Source organism: Cebus imitator, unplaced genomic scaffold, assembly GCF_001604975.1.
Source record: "Cebus imitator isolate Cc_AM_T3 unplaced genomic scaffold, Cebus_imitator-1.0 Scaffold117, whole genome shotgun sequence".
NCBI classification, from domain to species: Eukaryota; Metazoa; Chordata; class Mammalia; order Primates; family Cebidae; genus Cebus; species Cebus imitator.
The window spans coordinates 9713270-9740527 of record NW_016107432.1 but is presented as its reverse complement, the minus strand read 5'-3'; the positions used below and the strand labels follow the sequence as shown (position 1 = coordinate 9740527).

Below are 27258 nucleotides of genomic sequence, written 5' to 3'. Positions count from 1 at the left end.
GGGATAAGGATAAAGAGCTGATGACTCAAATGGATTTCCCTTTCATCCAATCTCATTCAAACAGCTATGCCACCAGCTCAAATGTCCTGACTGGGAAGATAGAACCGGAGCTTTTTGATACCCGCTCCATTGGTAGCCATCTCAAGAGGAGAGTGGTAGAGTAGTTGTTATAAAACTACAGAGCTGCATCACATGAGGTGGACCAAGAAGAGACTGGGGAGAGGAGGCGAGGTGCAGCCAGCCTTCCTGGGACCAGTCACTCACCGTGCCTTAACTAGTCATGGCTCACGTCCACCCTAATTCAGGCAGCTGTGGCCAGAAGAGGAAAGGGTTTAAAGAAGCAAGACGTGGCTGGGTGCAGTGACTCAAGCCTGTAACAGCACTTTGGGAGGCTGAGGCAGGTGGATCACCTGAAGTCAGGAGTTCTAGACCAGCCTGACCAACATGGAAAAACCCCATCTCTATTGAAAATACAAAATTAGTTGGGTGTCGTTGCACACGCCTGTAATTCCAGTTACTCGGGAGGCTGAGGCAGGAGAATTGCTTGAACCCGAGAGGCAGAGGTTGCGGTGAGCCAAGATCGCGCCATTGCACTCCAACCTGGGCAATAAGAGGGAAATTCTGTCTTAAAAAAAAAAAGAGGCAAAACATGATCATTTAGGGCCTCAGGTAAAATGGGCAGGACAAATGAAGTCTGCAGCAAATGTGCTGGACAAACACGTGTAAGTGACTGGGAACAGTGACAACCATTCACGAACGCCAAAAAGCTCTGTAGGTACCTCAGGATTGAGACCAGTGTTTCTCTTTTTCTCGTTATCATCCCCCCACCATCACTCCAGCGAGCCCAATAGACATTATTTTTCCAATCACCACCAACCCCCATACAAAATTTTAATATCACAAATATACTGTTGGAACTGATGGTGGCTCACGCCTATAATCCCAGCACTTTGGAAGGCTGAAGCAGGTGGGTCACTTGAGCTCAGAAGTCCAAGACCAGCCTGGGCAACATGGTGAGACCCTGTCTCTACAAAAAAAAATACAAAAATTAACTATGAGTTTGTTAATGTGCACCTGTAGTCCCAGCTACTCATGAGGCCAAGGTGGGAGGATCTCTTGAGCCTGTGAGGTCCAGGCTGCAGTGATCCATGATTGCGTCACTGCATTTCAGCCTTTGCAATGGAGTGAGACCCTGTCTCAATACAAAACAAAACAAATATACTGTTAATTTATTTATGCCAGGTGCGGTCCCACCTGTAATCCTAGCACTTCAGGAGACTGAGGCGGGAGGATAACTTGAGGCCAGGAATTTGAGATCAGCCTGGGCGACAGGGTGAGACCCTGTCTAAGAAAAAAAAGAAAAATTAAATTTTATATTGCTAGTTTAAAATAACATTTTCTCTTATTATTGATGAAAATTAACATTTTAAATGGTATCTCACTGTATTCATTAAAGTAATGGTAATTGTTACAACAAACGATACCAAATGCTTGATAGCTCAAACACAACTGAAGTTTTTTCTTGCTCAAATGAAGACCAATATAGTCAATAAATGGCTCTTCTCCAAGCAGTAACTGAAGCACCCAGGCTCCTCTCATTCTATAGTCCTGCCATCTTCAACTCAAGGAAGCACTGGTCCAGTGTTTGTAAAGGGATTACCAAGACAGTATGGAGGCCCTAGTGAGGCCAGAGACCAGGTACCAGTGGCACCCGTTTACCTTTATTTTTACTTTAAGTATAGAAATGGAGAAGGTTCAGGATCAGATTAATCCCAGGGAGAGGCTCTGCACAGTAGATGCTATACAATGATAAGGAAGCTAAGAAGTGGAGATCGCTGGCGGGAAGGTGGGCAGAGTACAGCACCATGGGGAAACAAAAGAAGTGTAACAATGCAGGGGAGTTAATGGACTTGGGAAATGTTTGAAGAGATCAGAGGGCTGAACGATGTCCAGGTGTCTTACTGTGAGTCAGTTGGAGAGTGAGCAGCTTGCGGTTAGAAAGTTATATGACAGGGCTTAACACTCCTAAGATAGTCTATTCCTAAGAATAGTTCAGATGATGACAAGGAACACAGGTGTGGCTTTGGGAGTGGGTGGCCATTGCGGGGTAGAATGTATAGCTCCTCAGGTTTGGAATAAGCAAGGGGACTTGACGTTAGAGTTTGGGTGAGGCCATCCACGGATGTTGAAATTGCCCACATATCAGGCCCTAAATAAATAAGGTAGTGTGCACAGAAATGATATAAAGTAATGCAGCACATCTTTCAAAGGAAGCTGGTTATTGTGTGAGTCTGGGGAAGTACCTATATGAAAAAAACAGTAAGTTAGAATCTGGGTTTCGTGGCAAAAAGGTTGTTTCAAACAGTGACTTTAGGGAAAGAGCCAAGTTACATTTAGGGCAAAGAAGTAAACGGTTTGATAATGGCAGATAATTTTACCTGCTATGGAACAAATATTTTAAGCAGGGGAGGATGGAAGGAGGAAACATCAGGATGGAAGGATGTAAAGGAAGTATAGAGATTTCCAAAGCAACATCACAAGACAGATATCTAACAAACATTTTTTCACATTCAGAGCCAAGCTTGCAAGAGAGTACATGAATCCCCAAAGAAGCCAAAACAAAGAGGGGCCTGAAAATTCGGAAAATAAGAGTATGCTTATGCTGGTACTATCTCAGTAGTCATGGGTTTCGAGTTTAACATGAGTGGAGGAGGACTTAGACCCATATAAGGCAGGGAGTTAAAATTTAGACCTCTCCACAAAGCCAAGACCTTCCAAATGTTAAGTCTGAGTAACAAGACGGATTAAAAAGAAATATTTCTTATTCTGTCCCCTGGGAAGGAAAAAGAAAATTCTCCACGACAGTTTGTAAGCACAGGCAGTCCTTTACATGAGTTTAGTGTTCAAATGTGTCCTACCTGTATGGTCTGGAAACCCTGAAGTTGAGAAATTCACTGAAAAGTGATCCTGATCCATTACATCTGCAGTTTTAATACTAGAAAAGAAGAAGAGAAGGGCATTGTGGAACAACTAGCAACCTGCCATATCAGTCTGTACTTTTGTGGCAGAGAAGTATGATCAATAAAATACTTTCAAAGATAAGGATAACATTAAGGTAAAACTGGGGTCAAACATAAAGTAGAAATACAAGACGAAAAAATAAAATTATCCTAGCACTTTGGGAGGCCAAAAGGGTCACTTGAACCCAGGAGTTTGAGACCAGTCTGGACAACATAGTAAGACCCCAGCTCTGCAATAAATACACAAATTAGGTGAGCACGGTGGTGTGTGCCTGTGGTCCCAGCTACTCGGAAGGCTGAGGTGAGAAGATTACCTGAGACCAGGAGGTCAAGGCTGCAGGTAGCTGTGATTGTGATCGTGTCATTGCACTCCAGCCTGGGCAAAGAGCAAGATGCTATTTCAACAGCAACGAAGAAGGTAAATTTCTGTAAATATCCAATATTATCTCTGTTGAAAAATGCATGCTCTAGTTAAATGAACAAGTAAAATGACACTACAAGGAAGCAAACAAACACATCCAGAATGTAGGATATTTTATAAGACAACTATTTCTGCAACAAGTCAATGTTATGAAAAGAAAAGAAAAAAATAGGAGCTTTCTCTAAATTCAGAGAGATTTAAGCTTAAGACATAAAACTGAAGGGTAATGATTAGATTTTGTTTGGATCCTGATCCAAATAAACCAACTATAAGAAGACATTTTGGAGGCAACCAAAAATATCTGATTATTTAATGTGATGTAGCACTGTGGTTAAGAAATTATGTGTTTAGACATGTGTACCGAGGTGTATAGGGAAAACTAACATGATGTTCAGGATTTGCTTTACAATCTTTTGGCAAAGAAAATAAGAAAAAGAAGGAAGGGACAAATATGGCAGTATCTTGAGAGTCATTAAATCTGAATGATGCGTATATTGGTGCGAATTATACTACTGCTGCTACTTTTGTATATGTTTGAATTTTTTTTATTATTATAGGGAGCACATGAACAAAAAAGTGTAAAAACCACTAGTTTAGCACATACGCTAATTCTGCTATTTACAGAAACATCTCAGATGTTTTTCTAGAAATTTCTTCTTGCTCCCAGTGTGGACGCCCAACTGAAACTTTGCCCTGCTTCCATTATGAAATGCCAAAGTCAGTAAAAATAAGCACTTTGTACTCTTAGATGAAACAACAATGATGAGGTCACCCCATCTAGTTCTAGTTCCCAAACTAAGTGATTCCTGTACATGTGCACTCCTTAACTTTAAAAAAATGAAGTTATCTCTGCCTTTTAGAATGATTATGTCTGAAATGGCGTCACAATGTTTGTGACTATGATGAACATGAGAAAAGATTACTGTTTTCCACCATGAACAGATAGATACAAACTGGTAATCTTATATGATTTTTCTTCTCTTTAAAAACCTAAAAATCCTTTAAATGCCACACAGCTATTTGAGTTGATCTTTCCAGAGTCTGACTCCTTTATATCTTCTTTCTTCACACAAAAAAAACAGTATTGCTGAGATACGATCTACATGCTACACAACTCACCCACTTAACTTGTACAATTCAATGGTTTTTAGTTTCTTTAGAGTTGTGTAACCATCACCATTATCAATTTTAGAATATATTCATCACTCCAAAATGAAACTCTGTACCCACTAGCCATTGCTGTCCATCTCCCACATATGCCCTCACCCCAGCTGTAAAAGTAACTAATCTATTTTCTGTCTCTAGGAGTGATATGGTTTGGCTCTGTGTCCCCACCCAAATCTCATGTTGAATTGTCATCCCCAGTGTTGAAGAAGGGGCCTGGTGAGAGGCGATTAAATCATGGGGGCAGACTTCCCCCTTGCTATTCTTGTGAGAGAGTTCTCCCAAGATCTGCTTGTTTAAAAGTGTTTAGAACCTCCTCCCACCCCCACTGGCCACGTGAAGATGTGCCTGCTTTCCCTTCACCTTCTACCATGTTGTAAGTTTCCTGAGGCCTCCCCAGAGGCAGAAACCTATACAATTTGCAAAACCATTAGCACAATTAAACCTCTTTTCTTTATAAATTACCCAGTCTCAGGTATTTCTTCATAGCAGTGTGAGAATGCACTAATACAGAAAATTGGTACCATACAAGTGGGGCATTGCTATAAAGATACCTGAAAATGTGTAAGCAACTTTGGAACTGAATAATAGGCAGAGGTTGGAACAGTTTGGAGGGCCCAGAAGACAGGAATATGAGGGAAAGTTTAGAACTTCCTAGAGGCTTGTTGAATGGTTGTGACCAAAATGCTGGACAGTGAAGTCCAGGCTGAGGAGTTCTCAGAAGGAGATGAGAAACTGTGAAACCCTAATATCTGAGACCATTCTCAGTGAATTTAGAAAGTCTATTTTGCCAACATTGAGGACACACACCCATGACACAGCCTTAGGAGGTCCTGACGACATGTGCCCAAGGTGGCTGGGGCACAGCTTGGTTTTATACATTTTAGGGAGACAGAAAACATCAATCAACATACATAAGGTAAGCATTAGTTCTGTCTGGAAAGGCAGGACAACTCAAGCAGGGAGGGGACTTCCAGATCACAGGTAGGTGAGAGACAAATGGTTGCATTCTTTTGAGTTTCTGATTAACCTTTCCAAAGGAGGCAATCAGTGTGCATTTACATCAGTGTGCATAAGGATGACTCTGAATAGAATGAGAGGCAGGTTTGCCATAAGCAGTTCCCAGCTTGACATTTCCTTTTAGCTTAGTGACATGGGGTCCCCAACATGTATTTTCCTGTCACAGAACTTACTGGAACTGGAGTAAAGGTTACTCTCACTATGCTTTAGCAGAAAGACTGGCGAAATTGTGACCCTGCTCTAGGGATCTGTTGAACTTTGATTTTGAGAGAAATGAGTTAGGGTGCCTGGCAGAATAAATTTCTAAGCAGCAAAGAATTCAAGATATAGCCTGGCTGCTTCTAACAGCATACACTCATATGCATGCACAAAGAGATTATCAGAAACTGAAACTTATATTTAAAAGGAAAGCAGAGTATAAAGGTTCAGAAAATTTGCAGCCAAGCCATATGGTAGAAAAGTAAAACCCATTATCTGGGGAGGAATTCAAGCTGGCTGTATAAATTTGCATAAGTAAAGCAAAGTTGAATGTTAATAGCCAAGACAATGATGAAAATGCCTCCAAGGCATGTCAGAGACCTTCATGGTAGCCCCTCCCATTACAGGCCTAGAGGCCTAGGAGGAAAAATTGATTTCATGGATTGGACCCAGGGACCCACTACTGTGTGCAGCCTTGGGACATAGTGCCCTTTGTTCCAGCTGCTCCAGCTCCAGTTGTGGCTAAAATAACCCCAGATATGCCTTAGGCCACGGCTCCAGAGGGTGCAAGCCAAAACCTTTGGTGACTTCCATGTGATGTTATGCCTTCAGGTGCACAGTGGGCAAGAGTTGTAGCTTAGGAGCCTCTGCCTAATTTCAAAAGATATATGGTGATGCCTGGATGTCCAGAGAGAAATCTGCTGCAGAGACAGAGACCTCATGGAGAACCTCTACTAGGGCAGTGCTGAGGGGAAATGTGGAGTTGGAACTCCCACACAGAATCCTCACTGGGGTACTGCCTAGAGGAGCTATGAGAAGAGGGCCACTGTCCTCCAGACCCCAGAATGGTAGATCCACTGATAGCTTGCATGCACCTGGAAAAGCTGCAGGCACTCAACACCAGCCTGTGAAAGCAGCCATGAGGGCCGTACCCTGCAGAGTCACAGAGGCAGAGCTGCGTGACTCTGGAAGTGCGTGGACTTTGCGTGGACTTTGGAAGTCCACCCCTTGCATCAGTGTGGCCTGGATGTGACATATGGAGTCAAAGAGATAATTTTGGAGCCTTAAGATTTAATTACTGCCCTGCTGGGTTTTGAACTTGCATGGGACCTATAGTCCCTTCATTTTGGCCATTCTCCCTTTTGGAAACAGAGTATTTATGCAATGCCGATACCCGCGTTGTATCTTGGAAGTAACTTGTTTTTTATTTTACAGGCTCATAGGTGGAAGGGACTTGCCGTGTCTCAGCTGAGACTTTGGACTGAAGACTTTTGAGTTAATGCTGAAATCATTTAAGACTTTGGGGGGCTGTTGAGAAGGAGTGATTGTATTTTGCAGTGCGAGAAGTACATAAGATTTGGAAGGGTCCAGGGACAGAATAATATGGTTTGGCTCTGTGTCCCTGCCCAAATCTCGTGTCGAATTGTAATTCCCAGTGTAGGAGGAGGGGCCTGGTAGGAGGTGACTGAATCATAAAAGTGGACTTCCCTCTTCCTCTTTTTGTGATAGAGTTCTCCTAAGATAAGCTTGTTTAAAAGTGTGCAGTGCCTACCCCTGCCTCCAGCCAGCCACGTGAATATGCGTCTCTTCCCTTTCGCTTTCTGCCATGATTTTAAGTTTCCCGAGGCCTCCTCAGAAGAAGAGGCTTGCACAACCCACAGAATTGTGAGCAGAGTTAGACTTCTTTTCCTTATAAATTACCTAGTCTTAAGTAGTTTTTTATAACAGTGCAAGAACAGAGCAATACAATAAGTTTGCCTATTCTGGACATTTACATACATGGAATCACACAACCCATAGTATTTTTTATTACTGACATTTTTAAGATTCTTCCATGTATTATAGTAGCATGAATTAGTACTACATTCCTTTTTGCTCCTGTATGATATTCCATTGTATACATACATCACATTTCATTTATCCAATATTTGGGTTGTTTCCATTTTCTCCTGGCTGTTATAAATAATGCTGCTATGGACATTTGCATGAAAAGTTTTTTGGACTTTTTTTTTAAGAGACAGGGTCTGGCTCTGTCATCCAGGCTGAAATATAGTGGTGCTAACATAGCTCACTGCAGCCTCAAAATCTTGAGCTCCAGTGATCCTTGTACTTCAGTCTCCCAAGTAGCAGAAACTACAGCTACTGCACCTAGCTCTTTGAAGATTTGTGTGTGTGTGACAGGGTCTCCCTATGTTATCCAGACTGGTCCCAGACTCCTGGGCTCAAGCAATCCTCCTGCCTCCGCCTCCTTGAATAGCTGGTATTACAGACACACACTACCATGCCCAGCTGTGTAAAAGTTTTTATGGAACATACGTTTTCTTTTCTCTAGGAGTAGAATTGAAAATCAGATAGTAACCATATTTTTTAACCTTTTGAGGAAATGCCAAATGGTTTTCCAAAGTAGCTGCACTATTCTACATTCCCACCAGTGGTGTATGAAGATTTCAATTTCTCCACATTATTCCCAACACTCCTTATTGTCTGACTTTTCTATTACAGCCATTCTATAAGTGTGAAGAAGTATCTCATGGTTTTAATTTGCAATTCCCTAATGGCTAATGATGTTGAACAACTTTTCAAGTGTTTACTATTTCCTTGCACCTCTTTGAAAGTGATCTTTCTAAATGCCTTTGTCTCTGTGTCTTTCATCTATGCTAATAGCATCTTCAGTTAAACTTAACTTCCCCTTGCTGTAGTTCACTTAACAAGAAGATAAAAAGTAATGGCAACAGATTAGTCTTTGAATTTTCCCATTCATTCATTCATCAAATATGTACTGAGAGGCTACCCTATCCCAGCTGCTGTTCTAAGCACTGATCATATAGAAGAAAATAAAACAGACAAAAAATTATTGTCATCATGGAGCTGACATGGGGTTTTTCTTATTGTGACTTTTAAAAACACATATAAAGTTTACGATCTAAACCATATTAAGTGTACAGTTCAGTAAAGTATATTCACATTTTGTGAAATAGATCTTTAGAACTTTTTCATCTTGGAAATCTAAAACTCCATACCTATTAAACAACTCCCTTTTTCTCCTCTCCACAGACCCTAGTTTCTGTCATTCTATTTTCTGTTTCTATGAATTTGACGACTTTAGATAACTCATATAAATGGAATCATACAGTATGTGTCTTTTTGTGACTGGCTTCTTTCACTTAACATTATGTCCTCAAGGTTCAACATTGAGGATCCTGACTCAAATGAGTTCCTTCTTCTTAAGGTGCTAGCAGGGACCCTAGCAACATTAATGTGGCAGTATATTTTTATAATATTTGCAAGAAAAGATATTTTAGAATTCTTTTTCTTAAAGAGAGTCCCCAGAATTTTATGACCTTCAGGCCTGGATCCACTCCTGTGTGGCACAGAGTTTTGAAAAACAGTAGCCAAGGAGACCAGAGTTCCTAGGTTCCAATCATGTTACCACTCAGGCCCAAAAGGGCAGCACAGCACTTGCCCTACTTTCTTCGTGGGAGCGGGGGTGGGGAAGTGGTGGTAAATCATGTCTGTGATATGGGATAATCATCACTGGTTCTCATGGCTGTTTGAAAACAACACATAAAAAATATGTCCCCCACAAAAAAAGTGACAGGAGGTGACACGATTTTCTTCCTTAAGTCTATATAATATGTTATTGTATGTACATACCACATTTTGTTTATCCATTCACCCCTCAGTAGACACTTTGGTTGCTTCTACTTCTTGGCTATTGTTATTGTGCTGCTATGAACCTGACAGTACAAATACCTCTTTGAGAGTCTGCTTTCAATTCTCTTGGATATATACCAAGAAGTGGTATAGCTGAATCATATGGTAGTTTGGCAGTTTTCAACGGACTGCCATACTATTTTCTATAGTGGTTGCACCATTTTGCAATCCCATCACCAATGCAAAAGGATCCAGTTTCTCCACATACTCAGCGACAGTTGCTATTTTCTGGGTTTTGGTGTTTTTAAAAAAATAATGGGCATACTATTACCCTGAGGTGATATCTCAATGTGGTTTTGCTTTGAATTTCTCTAATGGTTAGTGATGTCATGCATATTTTCATATGCTTGTTGGCCATCTGTGTATCTTCTTTGGAGAAATGCCTATTCCAGTTGGTTTTTAAATTGGGTCATTTGACTTTTTTGTTGTTGAGTTGCAGGAGTTCTTTATATATTCTGAATGTTAATGCCTCATCAGATACATAATTTTCAAATATTTTCTTCCATTCTACAGGGAGAATGACGTGCCTTTTCATTTTAATTACGTTCTTTGATGCACAAAAATTTTAAAGTCCCATTTGTCCATATTTGCTTTTGTTGCCTATGCTTTTGGTGTCATATCCAAGAAATCATTGCCAAACACAATGTCATGAAGCTTTCTTCCCATGTTTTCTTCTAGGAGTTTTATAGTTTGAGGTCTTACATTTAGGTCGTTAGTCTGAGTTAATTTTTGTATATGGTGTAAGATAAGGGCCCAGCTTCTTTTGCATGTGGATATCTAGTTTTCCCAAAACCATTTGTTGAAGGCATTTCTTTTCCCATTCAGTGGTCTTGGCACCCTTATCAAAGATCATTTGACTATATATACGAGGGTTTATTTCTTGGCTGTTCTATTTCATTGGCCCATTTATCTTTTTTTATGCCAGTGCCACACTGTTCTGATTACTGTGGTTTTGTAATATCTTTTGAAATCAGGAAATGTGACTCCATCTTTATTCTTCAATTTTTTTTTTTTTTTTTTTTTTTTTTTTTTTTTTGGGTCCCTTGAGATTTTTTACGAAGTTTTGGGTGATTGTTTTCTATTTTTTTAAAAAAAAAGCCATTGGGATTTTGATATGGATTGTGTTGAAATCTACTGATCACTTTGGGTAGCATCAACATCTTCACAGCATCAAGTACTGCAATCCATGAGCGTGGGATATCTTCCCATTTATTGGTGTCTTCTTTAGTTTCTTTCAGCAGTGTTTTGTAGTTTTGATTGTACAAATCTTTTACCTCCTTGGTTAGGTTTACTCCTACGTATTTTATTCTTTTTTATACTATTGTAAGTGGAATTGTTCTCTTAATTTTCTTTTAGGATTGTTCATTGTTAGTGTATAGAAAAGTAACTGACTTTGCATATCAATTTTATATACTACTACTTTGCTGAATTTGGTTATTAGTTCTAACAAAGTTTTGTGGAATCTTTAGGGTTTTCTCCATATAAGATCATGTCATCTGAGAACAAAGATAATTTTACTCCTTCCTTTCCAAATTGAATGCCTTTTATTTCTTTTTCCTGTATAATTGCTCTGGCTACTACTTCCAATACTATGTTGAATCAAAGTGATGAGAGTGGGCATCCATGCTTTTCTCCTGATCTTAGAAAAAAAGCTTTTAGTCTTTCATCATTGAGTATGAAGTTTGATATAAGCTTTTCTTGCCCCCCCCCTTTTTTTTTTTTTTTTTGAGATATAGTCTCGCTCTGTCACCCAGGCTGGAATACAGTGGTGTGATCTCGGCTCACTGCGACCTCCACCTCCTGGGTTCAGGTGAGTCTCCTGCCTCAGCCTCCCGAGTAGAGTAGCTGGGACTACAGGCGTGTGCTAACACGCCCAGCTAATTTTTATATTTTCAGTAGAGCCAGGGTTTTGCCATGTTGGCCAGGCTGGACTCAAACTCTTGACCTCAGGTGATCCACCTATCTCAGCCTCCCAAAGTGCTGGGATTACAGGTGTGAGATTTTCATAGATGGTCTCTGATATTCCAGGAAGTTGGAACATGGGCTTTTATTATCTTGAAGTAGGTTCCTTCTGTTCCTGGTTCATTGAGTGTTTCTATCATGAAAAGGTGTCAAATCTTGTCAACTAATTTTTCTGCATCAGTTAAAACAATCATGTGGTTTTTATTCATTCTATTAATGTGGCATATTATATTGATTGATTTTTATATGTTGCATCTCAGTAATAAATCCCACTTGGTCATGTTGTATAATCCTTGTAACATACTGTTGAATTTGGTTTGCTAGTACCACGCTAATCTTCTCTGCATTGTTCCAATTTTAGCATGTGCACTGCCAAAGGGACACTCTTGCAATTTTACTTTTTAAATATAGTATAATGTAAAAATACATTGAATTTAGGCTATCAAATGAGTTAACAACCAATAATTCTTTTCTACATTTGAAACACACAAAAATTAAGACACCCATGTGCTAGTGCTTCTGTTTATTGTTTTCCTTGAGGAATTGGGCATCACTTCCTGTATAATATACTCCAACCTTAACGTTTGCAAATGACTGCCTCTTTGGAAGGTGCTGTGAAACAATTTGACCTACAGAGAGCATCTGTATTTGCACGTTCTATAGCATTATATGAAACTTGTTTGTAAATAAACTTAAGTTGTTTAAAATAAATAATCTAAATAATATGTACTAGGAATTCAGTTCTTTTCCAACATATGCAATAATTCAAACTTTAAGGTATGTAAAATACAATCCTTCTTGCAGAGTAATGTGCAGAATATGTGGAGTAACAAAGATTCTCTCCTTGACCAAACTTTAGCCACGCTCCGAGCCATTTCTGGACTATGCCTCAACAGACTTGAAAAAAACTCTAACACAGTCTCTAACAGTTCAAGGTAGTAGCATCTTTAGGATGACTCCAGCCCCCCTTTAAAGGGCCTGCCTGAAAAAACTCAGGCTGCCAAAGGAATTTACGTTCCAGCCAACACCAGAAGATATGGTCCCTGTTTCCGAGCCTCTGTGGGAGGGTAACAGCCTAACTTCCAGCAACACCATTTAACAAACCCAGATGGGTTTCACGTGGACTAACCCCCAACTCCCACTTTTTGTAGTTTTTCACTTCCCTCGCTCTTCCTAGCACCCCCTCATCCCTCTCCCCTCTCCCTATTCCCTCATTTTTCCTTTAAAGTCTGAGTAACCTTTGTACAAATCCAAGTTGAGTTCAGTTCGTGCTGGATTCTTCCCTATTCCATTAGTATATTACTGGTTAGAACCTGTCCTAGCCACTTTACTGTCCTGCTTTGCCTTTGACAAGAGCAGGCGAAGTGGATTCATTTTTCTTACTGAGTAGAGATCCTAACGACAGATACTCCGGACGGTAAGAACACGATTCTTGAGAAAAGTCTAGGGGGCAATACCATTTGAAACTAACACCAGCTAAAAGGATTTTCTGCTCTGCGTCACAATTCTTGGAACTTGCGGGTTCTGATCTAAAGTTGGGAAATGTTAACAGGTGTTAAAAACGCCAAGGATGTTTTGTCAACTTCCTGGAAGAATTCCACCAGTCAGAGCCCAAACCAGGGGGCAAAGAGGAAGAGAAATTCGAAGCAGGGTGTGACTGGGGTAGACAGGCTGAAAAAGGAAACAAAATGTAACATCCTAACAGAAAGCAGGGACCGAATAAACAGACTCACCCTCTCCTGCAGCTCAGATTCTACGCGGGCGCCCAGAGCGACGCCTCGTCGCCTAGCGACAGCGCGTGCGTACTGAGCAACGCAGGACTCGTAAGCTTGCATCTGCGCCTGCGCAGCCGCGGGTCGCCGGGTAGGGATGTGCCTGGGGCTGCTGTGGGGCGCTTGTTGCCAGCCTGTTTTGATACTCCCTAGTTACCCGGTGGGCGGTGCTTGGACACAGAATGAAAAGTTGAATTCGCAGCTGAGAGCCCTCGTCTCCGTTTTTTTTTTCTTTTTTTGGAGACGGAGTCTCGCTCCGTCGCCCGGGCTGAAGTGCAATGGCGCGATCTCGGCTCACTGCAACCTCCGCCTCCCGGGTTCAAGCGATTCTCCTGCCTCAGCCTCCCGAGTAGCTGGTATTACAGGCGCGCACCACCACGCACGGCTAAATTGTATTTTTAGTAGAGACGGGCGGTTTCACCATGTTGGTCAGGGTGGTCTCGAACTCCTGACCTCGTGATCCTCCCAGCTTGGCCTTCCAAAGTGCTGAGATTACAGGCCTGAGCCATCGCACCTGGTCTTCTCCGATTGTTATACGTATTTTTTGTGTTATCTGAAGACATTCTGACGCCACCACCCAAAGCAACTGGCAATTGACTTTTGGGAATTTTAAGTTTGTGTGGGAAGTAGCTGCCACCCGAGAATTCCTTTTTTATCTAGAGACACCCATGACGTAGGCGACACCCCAGCAATGCCATCCCTCCTTTGACTTTCATTGCGTGCAGAATTATAAAGTTGTCTAGTAGTTTATTTGAAAAAAAGGAAAAGTACACACACACACATGCTTACATAGGCAAAGGATATATGACCAGCAACTGATAACTGATTCCCTCAGGGGAGAAGAAACTGAGTGGCTGAAGGACAGGAATGAGAAAGGACTGTTGTGTTAGTTTGTATCCTTTGAAATTGTCCAGTGTACATGTGTTCTTTTTAAATGTTTGAAGGGCCATTGACTCTCTTATCAAAATGTAAATACCAAGGAAACTTGGAAATTTAAGAGGTCTAAGTAGAATTCTATAATGTGCTGGATAGAATTATCTGAACGTGTGAAGCTAAAATGTCTTTTGTAAATCGCTGAGTCTTCCTGTTTATTTCTGGATAGAGATCTTTGGGGGCTTGGATGGAGGAACAGGAAAAGAGGAGCCAGGCTTTTTTGGAAAATTGGCGGCGGTGGCATACAGGAAACTGAAATCTTTAATTTCATTCTTTGTATATTCATTTTGGATTTGCTGAAGAAAATTAAAAGGTAAATTTTGCTGTGAGCTCACTGAACACAAATTGAAAGGGGACATTTGCTGTTTATTTTTGTGAAGGACATTAATTGGGTGTGACTGACAGGGTTGAGACCTGAAGTTCCTCTTCTAGATAAGGAAAATTTCCCTTGGTGAGAAATCTCCAGACTGGTTATGATAGATTCCTAACCACCCAACCTTGAAAAGTCAACTTCAGGGTCCCTCCTCTAAGGGAAGTGCTGAAGAAAAATTAAACAGGCAACTGTGCCTATGAAGATTTGCAAACAAAAAGCTCATGCTGAAAGAACATATGGGACACTTCTCATTAGCTGGGTCAAGCCAGAGCAGTCAACTTTGTGACCTAGTGAGTGGTTAGTGGATCTAGGCAAGGGGTAGGAGCTTGGGACCAGAGGTTAGGGATCCAAAAAGTTGAAAATGTAAAGACAAAGGCCGGAGGTTATAACTTGTTGCCTCTTGATTTGTAAGTAGGAAGCCAGACGTTGAGCTCCCAAATAAAATGTTTTAGGAATTGTGGTTCTTAAGTAACTCCAAAAGTCAGTACATTTACAAAGAAGTAAATGAAACCTCATAGGTAATGGAAATGGGACTAAGCAGTGCCTAGAATTAGAAATTCGCATACAGAAGAGAAAAAAACACATCACAGCAGAGCCATACTTCGTAAAATTTATTAAAAAAAAAAAACAGAAAAACAATAATTTATGCCCTTGGCAAAATAAAAGATCTTGTCAATATAAATGTTTCTTAGAAAATATATGAAAAGATAATATATATTAATAAATCAATATTAACATCATAGCAAAAATAATAATGATTCTATAACAATGACAAGTGAAGATATTTCTGGCCCTTACACAGTAGTATTTCTTGAAGGTCTCTGATTCCTGCTTGCTGTAGTACAGATGTGCTGTCACTTTAAAAAAGCCTGATGCCTGATCTTTAAGAAAGATGTGGTGGCTCACACCTGTAATCCAAGCGCTTTGGGAAGCTGAGGCAAGGTAGGGGCGGGGGAGACGGGGAAGACTGCCTAAGGTCAAGAGTTTGAGACCAGCCTGGCTAACATGGTGAAACTTCATCTTTACTAAAAATACAAAAATTAGCCGGGTGTGGTGGCACACACCTGTAATCCGAGCTACTCGGGAGGCTGAGGCAGGAGAATCACTTGAACCCAGGAGGTGGAGGTTGCAGTGAGCCACGATCACACCACTGCACTCCACGCTGGTTGACAGAGCAAGACTCTGTCTCCAAAAAAAAAGAAAAGAAAAAAAGCCTGATGCACACAAATCTAAATTTAGGAAGTCGATCAATTGATCAATTAAAGGATATTTATTTGCATCACAAAATAATTCTTTACTCCCCCCAAAAATCAAAAGTTCAAATAGCAACTTTTCCTAATGTATTCAAAATGTAATTAACCAAATATATGTGCCTGCAACCCCTTTCTAGTTAGGATCCTAACTAGAAGCAGTAAGAGAATTGAGCTCCAGACCTGCCTGGACAGAGTGTGTTCTTTTTTAGAGTCTGAGGAAATGGTTGAGGGCACAAGTTCTCTCAATCTTTTATTTTTCCCTCATCCTGAGCTCTCATTTTCTTGTCTCACCTGCTTTCTGGTAAACTTTGTTTGCCTGGTACTTTCAAGAAAAAAGGAGGAAATCTTAAGAGAGGAAGACAGATGAATGAATTAGTGAGTCACTCCAGTAGCGCAGAGCAAGGGAGAATCTGGGATGTGTTGTGGATGAGGAAGATCTGAGTGTGGTTGTAGTTGTACTTGGGGAAAAGCAGGAGCAATCTTGAACTCTTGACATGGTGCATTTGAGGCCCCTCTCCCACTAGGGCCACCTAACTCCCTGAGGAGCTGCAAGGCCTAGTCCAGCCCTCCCCAAATGGGACACTTCCTCAGAAGAATGGATGCAAGTCTATTTATCACACTCCTCCTGGCTGCCTTCAGCACAGTGGTAGTGCTGCTCACAGAACTCCTGGATCCGGCTACATGCCTCCAGCATTATCACCTCGGGGACTGTGATGACCACTCGGATGAAATTCGGGTACTCGAAGCACTGCAAAAAAGACGAGCCTGTTATTTTCAGAGCAATTGAGTCTGGTACTGGACCACCCTAAAATGGTCAGGACCCTGATCTACAAGAAGTGGTACCATTTCATCAGCGCCATCAGTTCGTTCAGTTCCTGTCACTAGGATGCTAAGTCAGCAACTGAGTTCGTTCATCTTAAAATGACTCTATTTCCTCTCATCTAGAATGTTTGTTTATGGCTTTTATTCCCAGGATGGATGGGATTATTAAGGGGGGGCAGAAACAAATTTTAAATAGGAACCATGAGACACATCAGTTTGAATCTTATCAAATGAGAAGACATTTTGGTGGAGGAGAAAAGATCACACTAAAAACCAGCTCAGAGGTTTCTTCTGGGGCTCTAGAAACTGTTGAGAATGTCCTGAGAGACACAGGCACCCACCGTTGCTGGGAGGCAGTGGACAGATTGCTCAGCAACTAACCGCTCCGTGAACTCCACGTCGTTCTCAAATTCCGGGAAATGTTCCATCTCAATTCCAACCTATACCAACAGGAGGGAGAGGCCAACTTATCAGAAGGAGGGAGAACCAGCCAACTTGCTATGCCAGAAATTAAGGTAGGGGCTACTTTTAAAGATATCTTGGAACTGTGCTACTGATAACCGATAAATAAGAGTGCTTACACTTAACGAATTTTTCTCAGGGAAGAGAGGATATATTTTTATTAATAGTTTATTAAAAGAGTTCCCTCCCGGACACTGATAAATAAAAGCTGGAAACAGAATGCTAGTATGTCTCAAAAGAGAGAGTATTGGCATTAGGGCCAGGCAATCCTTTATGGCATGAGACTAGCCCACCCACTGCAGGATATTTGACATCCCTTACCCACAGAATGACAGCCCCAGTCATTCTGAAAACAAACAAAATTCCCATACATTCCCAGATATTCCTAGGGAACCAGTATCACTCCCAGTTGAGAATTACAGTGGTATGAAAAGCCTCTTATTTGTGTCTTAAATCTTCCCTGTACCTACATAGATAAAATGATTATCTGTACTGAAGAATTAAATTTCTTTTTTTCTTTTCAGATGGTGTCTCACTTTGTCTCCCAGGCTGGAATGCAGTGGCGCAATCATGGCTCACTACAGCCCTTGGCCTCCCAGACTCAAGTGATTCATCCGTCTCCACCTCCCAAGTAGCTGGGACTATAGGAGCAAGCCACCACGCTGGTTAACTTTTTTATTTCTTGTGGAGACAATATGTTGCTCAGGCTGGACTCTAACTCCTTTGCTGTAGTGATCCATCCACCTTGGCCTCCCAAAGTTCTGGGACTGCAGTCATGAGCCATCATGCTCTGCGTAATTAAGTATTTTAAAGAGTTTTATGAGAACTGATAGAGGCTAAATTACCTCAGTGGGACAATTCAGAATAAGACAACTCCTGAACTGCCTGGCTCAGGCGCCTAGCTGGTCATTTTTGTGCCCTGCGTAACTGCCTGTGGCAGTTCTGCTGAGTGACTGCCCATTGCCTTACAGCATGCATAGACCTAGTGCCTGCCACCTACGTACTCACCATGAGGTACATGGCCCCAGAGGGGCGGACTGGTCGGAGTCCAGGGATGGCAGCCAGTGCCCCATAACAGAGATCAGCATTGGACTACAAGAGGAGGCAAGAAGAAATCAAGGATTGAAATTTAAGTAAAAGAAAAACCAAGTCATTAACAATAGACCCCTCATTGAAGACTGGGAATGTAGGTGTGATGGCATGAGGAGTCTAAGAGAAAAAGCTCTCTCATTTGAAGCTTTCGGCCAGGGGCAGAGAGAATGGCCGGAAGTGAGAAATGTGTGCACAGAATAGATGCTTACACTGATGCCATATCCTAATATTAGAACATGGCTCCAGAAAGAAGAACCAACTATTCCTAATTCCACGGGCGGCATTCTCTGACTCCCAAACTCCCAAAGTGGAGAGCAGGAACTGGCCTTACCTTGAGGAAGCTCAGAGTGTTCTGGTAAAACTCTTGCGGGGTACACCGTAGGATGCTTTTTAGAGCTCCCTGGACAATGGTACAGGGTCCCAAGATGCACTGACTCAGCTTTACCAGCCCATCTCGAATCTAAAAGACCCCCACAAGAAACACGTTGTTTAGCTTTTCTTAAGCAACCCTGTCTTCAGGTTTCTTGTTCTGACCTTTCTATCAGATTTTTATTCTTGGGAAGTGATGGTGCCTAGTGGCATTCTTAGATCAGATCCTCTGGGTTCGTAGCCCAGCTCTCCCACATACCTGCTGTGTGACTGACCAGGAGAAAGAGGAGAAAAAAAAACCTACCTTGTCCCCACTGTGCTCACAAAGTAAATATATACCCTGAATTAGACATACTCTTTCATATTGTTCTCACCTCATTGCCAAAAATGTCTCTTCGGTCATGAATGAGGATCCAGCCCAACCTCCAGCCAGGAACCAGCCAGCGCTTGGCCAGCCCCCCACAGGACAGGATGGGGACATTGGTGCTGAGAGTGGCCATTGGTTCATATTTGCAATCCGAAAACACCTAAGAAGAAGCACTTGTTTTGGTTGCCTTCTCTACCTCTCACCGCAATCCCAGATCCCATGCCTCACACCCTTTTCCTTCTATCACTAGGGACAGGGCCTGGGATTAATGGGATCATCTCTACCCTGAAGCATGATTGGGATTGCAAGAGGCTTCAAAGGGGACTACACAAACACATTTAATTTGTTGTCTGGACTGGAATAAGGAAGCCTAAAATGAGGAAACTAGGAAACTGACCCTAGCCCCGTAATGATATGTACAACTCCATGAAGCTGGCTCTATGAAATTTGTGTCTATAGGACTTACAGATTTAAAAGTAAAGATGAGTCCACAATCCCTTATCTGAAATTCCTGGGACCAGGTATGTTTCATAATGAAGAATGGTTTGGGCTTTAGAAAGGCCATGTAGCACATTTACCATACGTTATGTAACATTCCCAGAGCTGTCTAGGATAGCATTCCTAATCAAGAATATTAGGATTTCTGCCACTTCCCCCATACTCCTAACAAATATATAGATCCATTAGTGGGATAAATAAAAATCTACAAATATCAAGTCAAATCAGGTTTTGCAACCAAATGAATTCCAAGAATCTTTGGATTTCCTAAGTTCCTTTGGGTTTTGGAAAACTGGCTAAGGAGTTGTGGGTCGGTATGTTTGTTAAAAGTGCAGGGATACTGATTTGCTGTACTGAAATGATTAGGAGTTGCTTCCGATTATTCCACTTCTCAAGTTCCCATAAAATAATTTGAGGTTGAGCTTATTGTACTGATATATCCTGATCAAGACTCACCATGTCTCCATAGATCTCATCAGCTAAGATGGGGACACACTGCCTTGCAGCCACTGAAAATAAAAGAAACATCCAAAATCAGTTTTACCATGAATTGCTTTATCACATAATAGTCACATCATATCATGTAATTTCCCTCTCCCATAATATTAAGAATTTACAGTTCTTAAAGAAGAAGACAGAAAGCGCAAACAAAGTGTGCCTTGCATTTCATGTTTGTGTGTTTTGTCCTATTTAAGAACTGTAATTTTTTTTTTTTTTTAGATGGAGTTTTGCTCTTGTTGCCCAGGCTGGAGTGCAATGGCACACTCTCAGCTCACCGCAACCTCCGCTTCCCAAGTTCAAGCGATTCTATTTCCTCAGCCTCTTGAGTAGCTGGGATTACAGGCATGTGCCACCACACCCTGCTAATTTTTTGTATTTCTAGTAGAGACGGGGTTTCTCTCTGTTGGTCAGGCTGGTCCTGAACTCCCGACCTCAGGTGATCTGCATGCCGCGGCCTCCTAAAGTGCTGAGATTATAGGCATGAACCACCATGCCCAGCCAAGAACTGTAAATTCTTAATATATTCTTCCAGAGTGCAGAGCCTGAATTCGCCATTTAAGTAACTAGACATTTCAGACCCTCTCTTCAACATGATGGGAGTGATGAAGAGGCAAGTATTATTTCTCTTTCTCCTGGGAGTGATTAAGAGGCAAATATTTCTACTCTTCTTCTAGGCAAGTCCTACCACTCCTATGGCACAGTATTGATGAGAGACATCAGTGGAGTTCCCCACCTCCACCCCAGGCTTGGAACTTAGGGAATGACTATTTTTTGTCATTCCACACAACAGCTGAAGGATCCTGTCCCCATCTCATCCTCTGTAAAGTCTACTGGATGTACCTGCCAGAATCTTCTGAAGATGACGTTTGCTGAACACTGACCCACAGGGGTTTGATGGATTATTGACAATGAGACAAGCTGTCTTTTCATCAATCAGAGATTCCAGTTGTTTCAGGTCAATTTCCCAAGACTTCTCTGGCTAGAGAGAAAGAAAAGATGAAACTAAGATGATTCTGAAACATTTAGGGGAAATCCTCACTTATCTCAAGGGAGCAATATAAGCAATAAAGTGTGTCTCTGGGTTCAACCACCATTTTGAGACCTTCCTCTGCTGAAGTAATAGTCATATATTTTTTACAGGTTGGTAACTGAGCATTTGAGTCCAAAATTAAAAAGTCATTTACCAACAAATTGTAGAATTTGATCTCAATTCCCATAGATTCAGCCAGAGTCCTGTAGAGAGAGAAACCAGGTCTCGGAACCAGGATGTTTTGCCCTGGGTTTGCCAACACAGCTAAACAAAGTTCAATAGCTTGACTACAGCCACTTGTCAGAATGACATCCTGTGAAGGAAATAAAAGGTTAATTTCATTAGGGGTTCTAACATCAACAGGAGAAAAGAAGTTGTCAGATGTGTGAGTTGGGAACAATTGTGAACTTCCTTTAACAAGCTGTAAGTAGAAGGAAATGTACTAAGCCAAAACCAAAAGAAATTCATATATGTTAATAACTATTATGGAAATGTTGGCCACTTAAACAGGTCACTTTAAAAACAACAAGTTGGTTGTGACTCGGCAGACTTCCATGAGAGAGCATGCTGGCCTTGGACTTTCTTAACCTGGTTATTTATTTACTTTTGGCCAGAGATTTGAAGCCTGGCTCTTCTCTGACATACACACAGCATTTTCTAACGGACACATATTATGTTAGAAAATGCTGACCCCACACAGCAGACAACAGAGGGAAGGACATCATTTAAACTTGGCACTGCCATCAATTCAGTATGTCCTGGTGCTTTTGTCTTTCTCTCTAAATTACCTTACAGTAAATGAGAAAAGCTACAAATAATAATTTTTTTAAAACCTATTGATAAAATTTTTAAAAATTATTTTTTGGTGTTTATGAGTTGTTCTCATATGATCTTTTGCAGACAACCAAATATACATACTCTCTAGATCCTTTTGGCCTCCTTGAGACAGACACATTAAGTTGTATGAGATGGTCATTATCATACTGTAATGACCTTCAACTATAATCACTGATTCGTGACCCCAACTATATCAGAGGTCTTCAAATTGCTAAAGAAAAATTATTTTCAGCTTTTTCCCCTCTGACACCTGTACTTCTTGTGAAACAGAAATAGGGAAAAGGGGATAGTCTGCCCTAAATTGCTTCAGAGCTGGTACCTTGTATAAGGCTCACCTTAGCTTCTATGGGTGCCTCAGAACAGTGATAATAAGACGCAATCTCCTCCCGACTGGATAGGTAGCCTGAAAGAAAAGAGTGGAAAGTGGAGGTTTTTTTGATTTTTAGAGACGGTGTCTCATTCTGCCACGCAAGCTTGAAATGCAGTGGCACAGTGATAGCACATTGCAGCCTCAAACTCCTGGGCTCAAGGGATCCTCCCACCTCACCCTCCTGAGTAGCTGAGACTATAGTTATGCACCCTTATACCAAGATAGTTTTTTATTTTTATTTTTACTTATTTTTTTTTTTTGTAGAGATGGAATCTCCGTCTGTTGCCCAGGTGGATTTCAAACTCCTGGGCTCAGGGGATCCTTCCACCTCAGTCTCCTGAAAGTGCTGAGATTACAGGGGTGAGCCACTGTGCCTGGCCCGAAGGTGGAGTTTTCATTCCTCAACTGACAGCTGTGCCCTGGAGGGCCAGCATGGGCTTCAGGCTGCCTCTGCCCCTGCTCAGAGGGCATTCTATATAGTTCAGCTCTCAGCCACTATGGATAAAGAAGATTCACTTCACAATTTTATGTACAATTTTAGTATAAGCACAAATGTATACACACTAACAAGGAAGAGCTCCCCAAATACTCTGCACCATCTTGATTTCTGCAATTATGTTTTATTCTGTGTAAAATAAGGATTTCTATTATTCCTAAATCTACTTTAAGGACTGTATTTTTTAAGAAGTTGTAATCAATACATTCAATTCATGTGGTCCATTTTAAGTTTTTTTATGTTATGTGATATTGCTATCAGTATTTTTGTACAAATTTTTATTTCATATTATTTTTGTCCAATATTTCCAAATGTTAGCTTATAAGCCTGAAATATCAGCAGTTTCATGCCCGTTACAATATTTTACAAAATACATGTTCAAGAAGACAAGCTAGCAAGGCTAGAGGCACTATTTCATAATGTTTACTAACTTAATACGTATAGATGGGTCTCTCAGAATTATATAAATCAGCACTTCCTTAATTATTAATGAGGAGGAACACTTTTCTAAATGCATATTACCACCTGTATCTCCTTTGGAATGAAATGTTCAGAATCTTTGAACATTTGTCAAATGGAGACTTGATTTTGGTTTTTCAGGTTAAATCAGTTTCCCAATACTTTGGATATTAAAGTCATTATAAACTTTTTTTATAACTTAAATTTTGGTCTTGATTTTGTTTTGATTTTTGTTGTATGAAACTTTATAAAATGTAAGTCATCAACCTTAAAAACCACAAAGTCCCCGATATAACTCTTTAAAGCATTTTTTAAATTTGATTTTATCATGAAACTGGGATTTATTCTGCATTTAGAATTGTTTCTATGTACACATAAGGGAAAAAAAATGTGCAACACTGAAAGTCAAAGAATCATGTACTTTACCAAAATATTCAGGGTAGAAATTTTTAATAGAGAGAATTAAACCTAAAAAGAAGTAATTTCTATCTATCAGAAACAACCTTCTATCCTTCAATTTGACAGCCCATTTTTTCTTGTTCTTGGGTGTTTGTTTAACCTCTTGAGTCTTAAATAGTAACAATTGCATTTCAATGTGCTCAGGACCATAATGAAAATAGGCCTTCAATACATAGAGAAGAAATGAAGCAAAGGAGCTATGTACACAGGGTAATAAGTAAAACCATTTAGCCCCTAGAAGGCTTAATAAACACAAAGCTCCTGCCAGACTCAAGACCTTCATATTAGAATTAGTAACAGTAGGTGTTGACCTTTATTTGACAAATAAGTATGTTTGGTAGCCTAGAGGGAAAGTGCCCATATGCCAAAGGAAGCCAGGAAAGAAGATGGACCTTGATGCCTTGTATTTAAGCATCCCGAGACCCCTTTCCCAAATCCAAAGGGCCATGTAATCTTAGCTTCTTCTTAGAAATTATGCATCAGGAAAGTGAAGAGAATTGCTAGGCATTTGGTCCTGTTATAACAGCACTAAACATTGGGCAGCCACCAGGTACAGAGTCTCAGGAGCAGCTTACCAATGGATGGGGCATAGCCATTATATTTGCCCGAGTCCAGGGCATCTTTCATTGCCTGGGTAACTTCAGGGTCTGTAGGCAGGTTTCCAAACACAGTAGGGTCCCCTTTTTATGGAATGAAAAAAAAAGGAACCAAGAGATTACTCTCCCATATTCAGTCCTCAGACTCACCCCCCACCTCCCGTCTTCTCCAACCAGCCTGTGAATATGAGAGTAGAGGGGACTATGACATTCCCTCAGTAGTGTCCCCAACTCACCAATGGACAGAGAAATCACGGTTTTGTTTGGATTTGGTTTCACCTTCATGTTGTCCACAATGGCTCGGATGGGGTTGAAAGTTTTGTTGGCCATGTCTGAGGGCCTCACGGACCACCTGGCCTTCCTGCCTTTCATTTTTTCCGACACAGAGCTTCTCCCACCAACGTTGACATGTACGTCCAGAATTGAGGGGAGGTTACCTTTGCTGTTCATCTGAATCATGTATGGGTCCATCACTAGTGAAGCCTGGGAGGGGGAAGAAGAAGGTCCCTGTGATGTTGGAAACATAGCACTGGGAGAGAGAGGAACTACATTTGCACTTAACCATCAGGGTCACTTCACTGAAAGTGTCTTTCCAAACTCTCTCTGTTTTTTTTTTTTTTTTTTTTTTTTTTTTTTTTTATAGTTTTTTTTTTTTGAAAGAGGGGATTTTTTTTTTTAAACTTAAAAACTTAAGAGAGTTTTTAAGACTTTTTACTAAGATGGAAAATAAAGCAAGAACTCATTCTACAGTGTTAGTAGAAAGCATTCAGTTGAATACTTAAGTAGGATTTGCTACATGCATCTGTAATTCCTGTCAAAGCTTAACCATGCTTTGTGTGAAACCAAGAAGGAATAATATGAAAATTGTGAATCATCAAAGCATAGGTGCTCCCTCATTCCATGCGAGCCTAACCAACAAAATCTACTTAACGCTTTGACAATCTGCGCTTTGTCATCTGTAGTGGACCAGGAAGAACTACTACTCCACCTTATTAGAAGTTCCATGTAAATATCATTGTTAGTAAAAGTAAAACCCTATCCCATAAGCATCTTACGGCCCTGGTTGGAACAGGAAATCCATACACCAAAAAGAAAAAAGTAAACAGCCCAATCAATCACCACCACCTGATCACTTTGGGCTTGAAATGTTTACCTTCCAAGTAAAGGAGAAGCAGCCTCCAAGAAGCCAACTCCTAAAGCTCCCTGAGCTCTTCTTCGGCAGGGCTCAGTGGCAATGAACTCAGATGCAAATCCAGACTCCTGAAATAGTCTCCACAAATGGGCGTTGGGCCTGAAATGTTCATGCCATTGGTTGGGAATGAGAGCTCAGCAGCCAGCCCTCCCCTCAGCTTCTTCCCTCCTCTCCCCTCCTCATTGCCTCTCATCCCTCAGCCCATCTCCCACCCTCAAAGCAGGAATTCATCCTCACTTCAAAAATCTGGAATTCTCCTGTGTTAACTCTTTCTGGGCATTTGGTGAGATGGTTTGAGAACATTTACTGTCAAAGGGTAGTTCTGATTACAATTGATAGCTTTTATTAAATTTTTTTGTTGTTGTTACAAGATGACCTGTTAAAATTTTAACAGTACAGAAATATATAAAGTAAGAAGTGAGCATTCTTCCCTGCACCTGCTCCCTATACACTTCATTCTCACTCCCAGGGGTAGGCAGTGGTAATGATCGGTCTCTTTCTCTCCATTCAGAGATACATACATAGCTATAGATACATAATTTTGCAGATTTTAAAACACAGATAGGATCGTGCTCTACACCTCGTCTAGTAACTTTTTTTTTTTTTTTTTTTTTTGCTTCCTCCATCTTGGACTCCTTTCCTTGTCAGTCCACAAACTTTTGCTCCAATCAGAACAAATTGGGCACTCAAGTTCCATTCAACAAATATCTGAACAGCGCAGGGTTTCCAAGGCAGCTGAATCCTGTGCAGTTTTATCCTTGCACTGTGTATGAATTATTCATTTACCTCCTATGGTTATTGGAAGAATAAAATGTCAGGTGCAATCATACAAAACAACTTGACTAAGCAAAACACAAGGTCCACAGCCAAAATCTCAACATTCCTGTGAGCGGATGGAAAATACCACCCACTGAAAGCTAAGAGAAGCCTTAGTCATCTCCCAGGGCTCAGATCCTATCTGTTTATTTATTGGAAGACAAAGATTTTTCACATCAGTTTGTTCTTCTCCATCCACTTTTCAGGGATTCAAGCCCCCAGTGGTGTTGAGTACAGTAGTCCCCCCTTATCTACAGGGGGTACACTCCAAGACCTCCAGTGGATGCCTGAAATTATGGGTGTCTGAAACCATGGGTAGTACTGAACCCTAGATCCACTATATTTCCTCTCATACAGGAATGGCAGGTAACGTCTACAGCATGGATACACTAGATAAAATTATTCACGTCTTGGGCCACACAGAACAGAAGGATGCCAAGGGCATCCTTGTCATAAATGTTGGTTTACATATTTTCTTATTTCCTTAAGATAAATTTCTATACATTGACTGTGTTGAAAAGAATAAGCATTTTCTCTTTTACATTTTTAGTAAAATATGATATATCCTTATGTAATAAATTCAAACAGAGATGTACATAAATTAAACCTTGATCACCTTCCCTCCCTGCACTCCCATTTCGTATAAAAAACATTTTTAGTCATTTCTTGTGTATCCTTTCAAATGTTTTCTATGTTTATTCTGTATATAGCTGGTTTGGGGTTGCTAAAAAAGTAGAGACTAAACATGGTCTGATGTTGTACTGTCTGATATTGTAGCTACTAGTCATAAGTGGCTATTGAATACTTGAAATTTGGCTGGTCTGAATTGAGGTGTGTTGTTGTGAAATACACATCAAGTTTCGAAGACTTAGTACAAAAAATAATATTAAATATCTCATAATAATTGCATATGATTACATGTTCAAAGAATATTTTGGGGCCAGTCGTGGTGGCTCACACCTTTGGTAATCCCAGCCCTTTGAGAGGCTGAGGTGGATGGATCACTTGAGCTAAGAAGGTCAAGACCAGCTTGGGCAACATGGTGAAACCCTGTCTGTACCA

General features: G+C 40.9%; 1 protein-coding gene and 1 long non-coding RNA gene across 2 annotated transcripts; both read right to left on the bottom strand.

Annotated features, from left to right (window-relative positions):
* Positions 1–1308: 1308 nt before the first annotated feature.
* On the bottom strand, positions 1309–13302 carry LOC108311685. Its single transcript, XR_001828328.2, has 3 exons — positions 13233–13302; positions 2919–2995; positions 1309–1345 (listed from the first exon to the last, which is right to left on the bottom strand). It is a non-coding gene; the product is annotated as an uncharacterized LOC108311685 (long non-coding RNA).
* A 1864-nt stretch (positions 13303–15166) lies between these two features.
* On the bottom strand, positions 15167–25457 carry TAT (tyrosine aminotransferase). Its single transcript, XM_017539177.2, has 12 exons — positions 25342–25457; positions 24425–24671; positions 24168–24272; positions 22144–22211; positions 21126–21284; positions 20782–20920; positions 19897–19949; positions 18950–19102; positions 18538–18666; positions 18123–18206; positions 16994–17092; positions 15167–16578 (listed from the first exon to the last, which is right to left on the bottom strand). The coding sequence occupies exons 2-12, from the start codon at positions 24657–24659 to the stop codon at positions 16438–16440; spliced, it is 1365 nt and encodes a 454-aa protein (XP_017394666.1). The 5' UTR covers positions 24660–24671; positions 25342–25457; the 3' UTR covers positions 15167–16437.
* Between the last annotated feature and the right edge of the window lie 1801 nt (positions 25458–27258).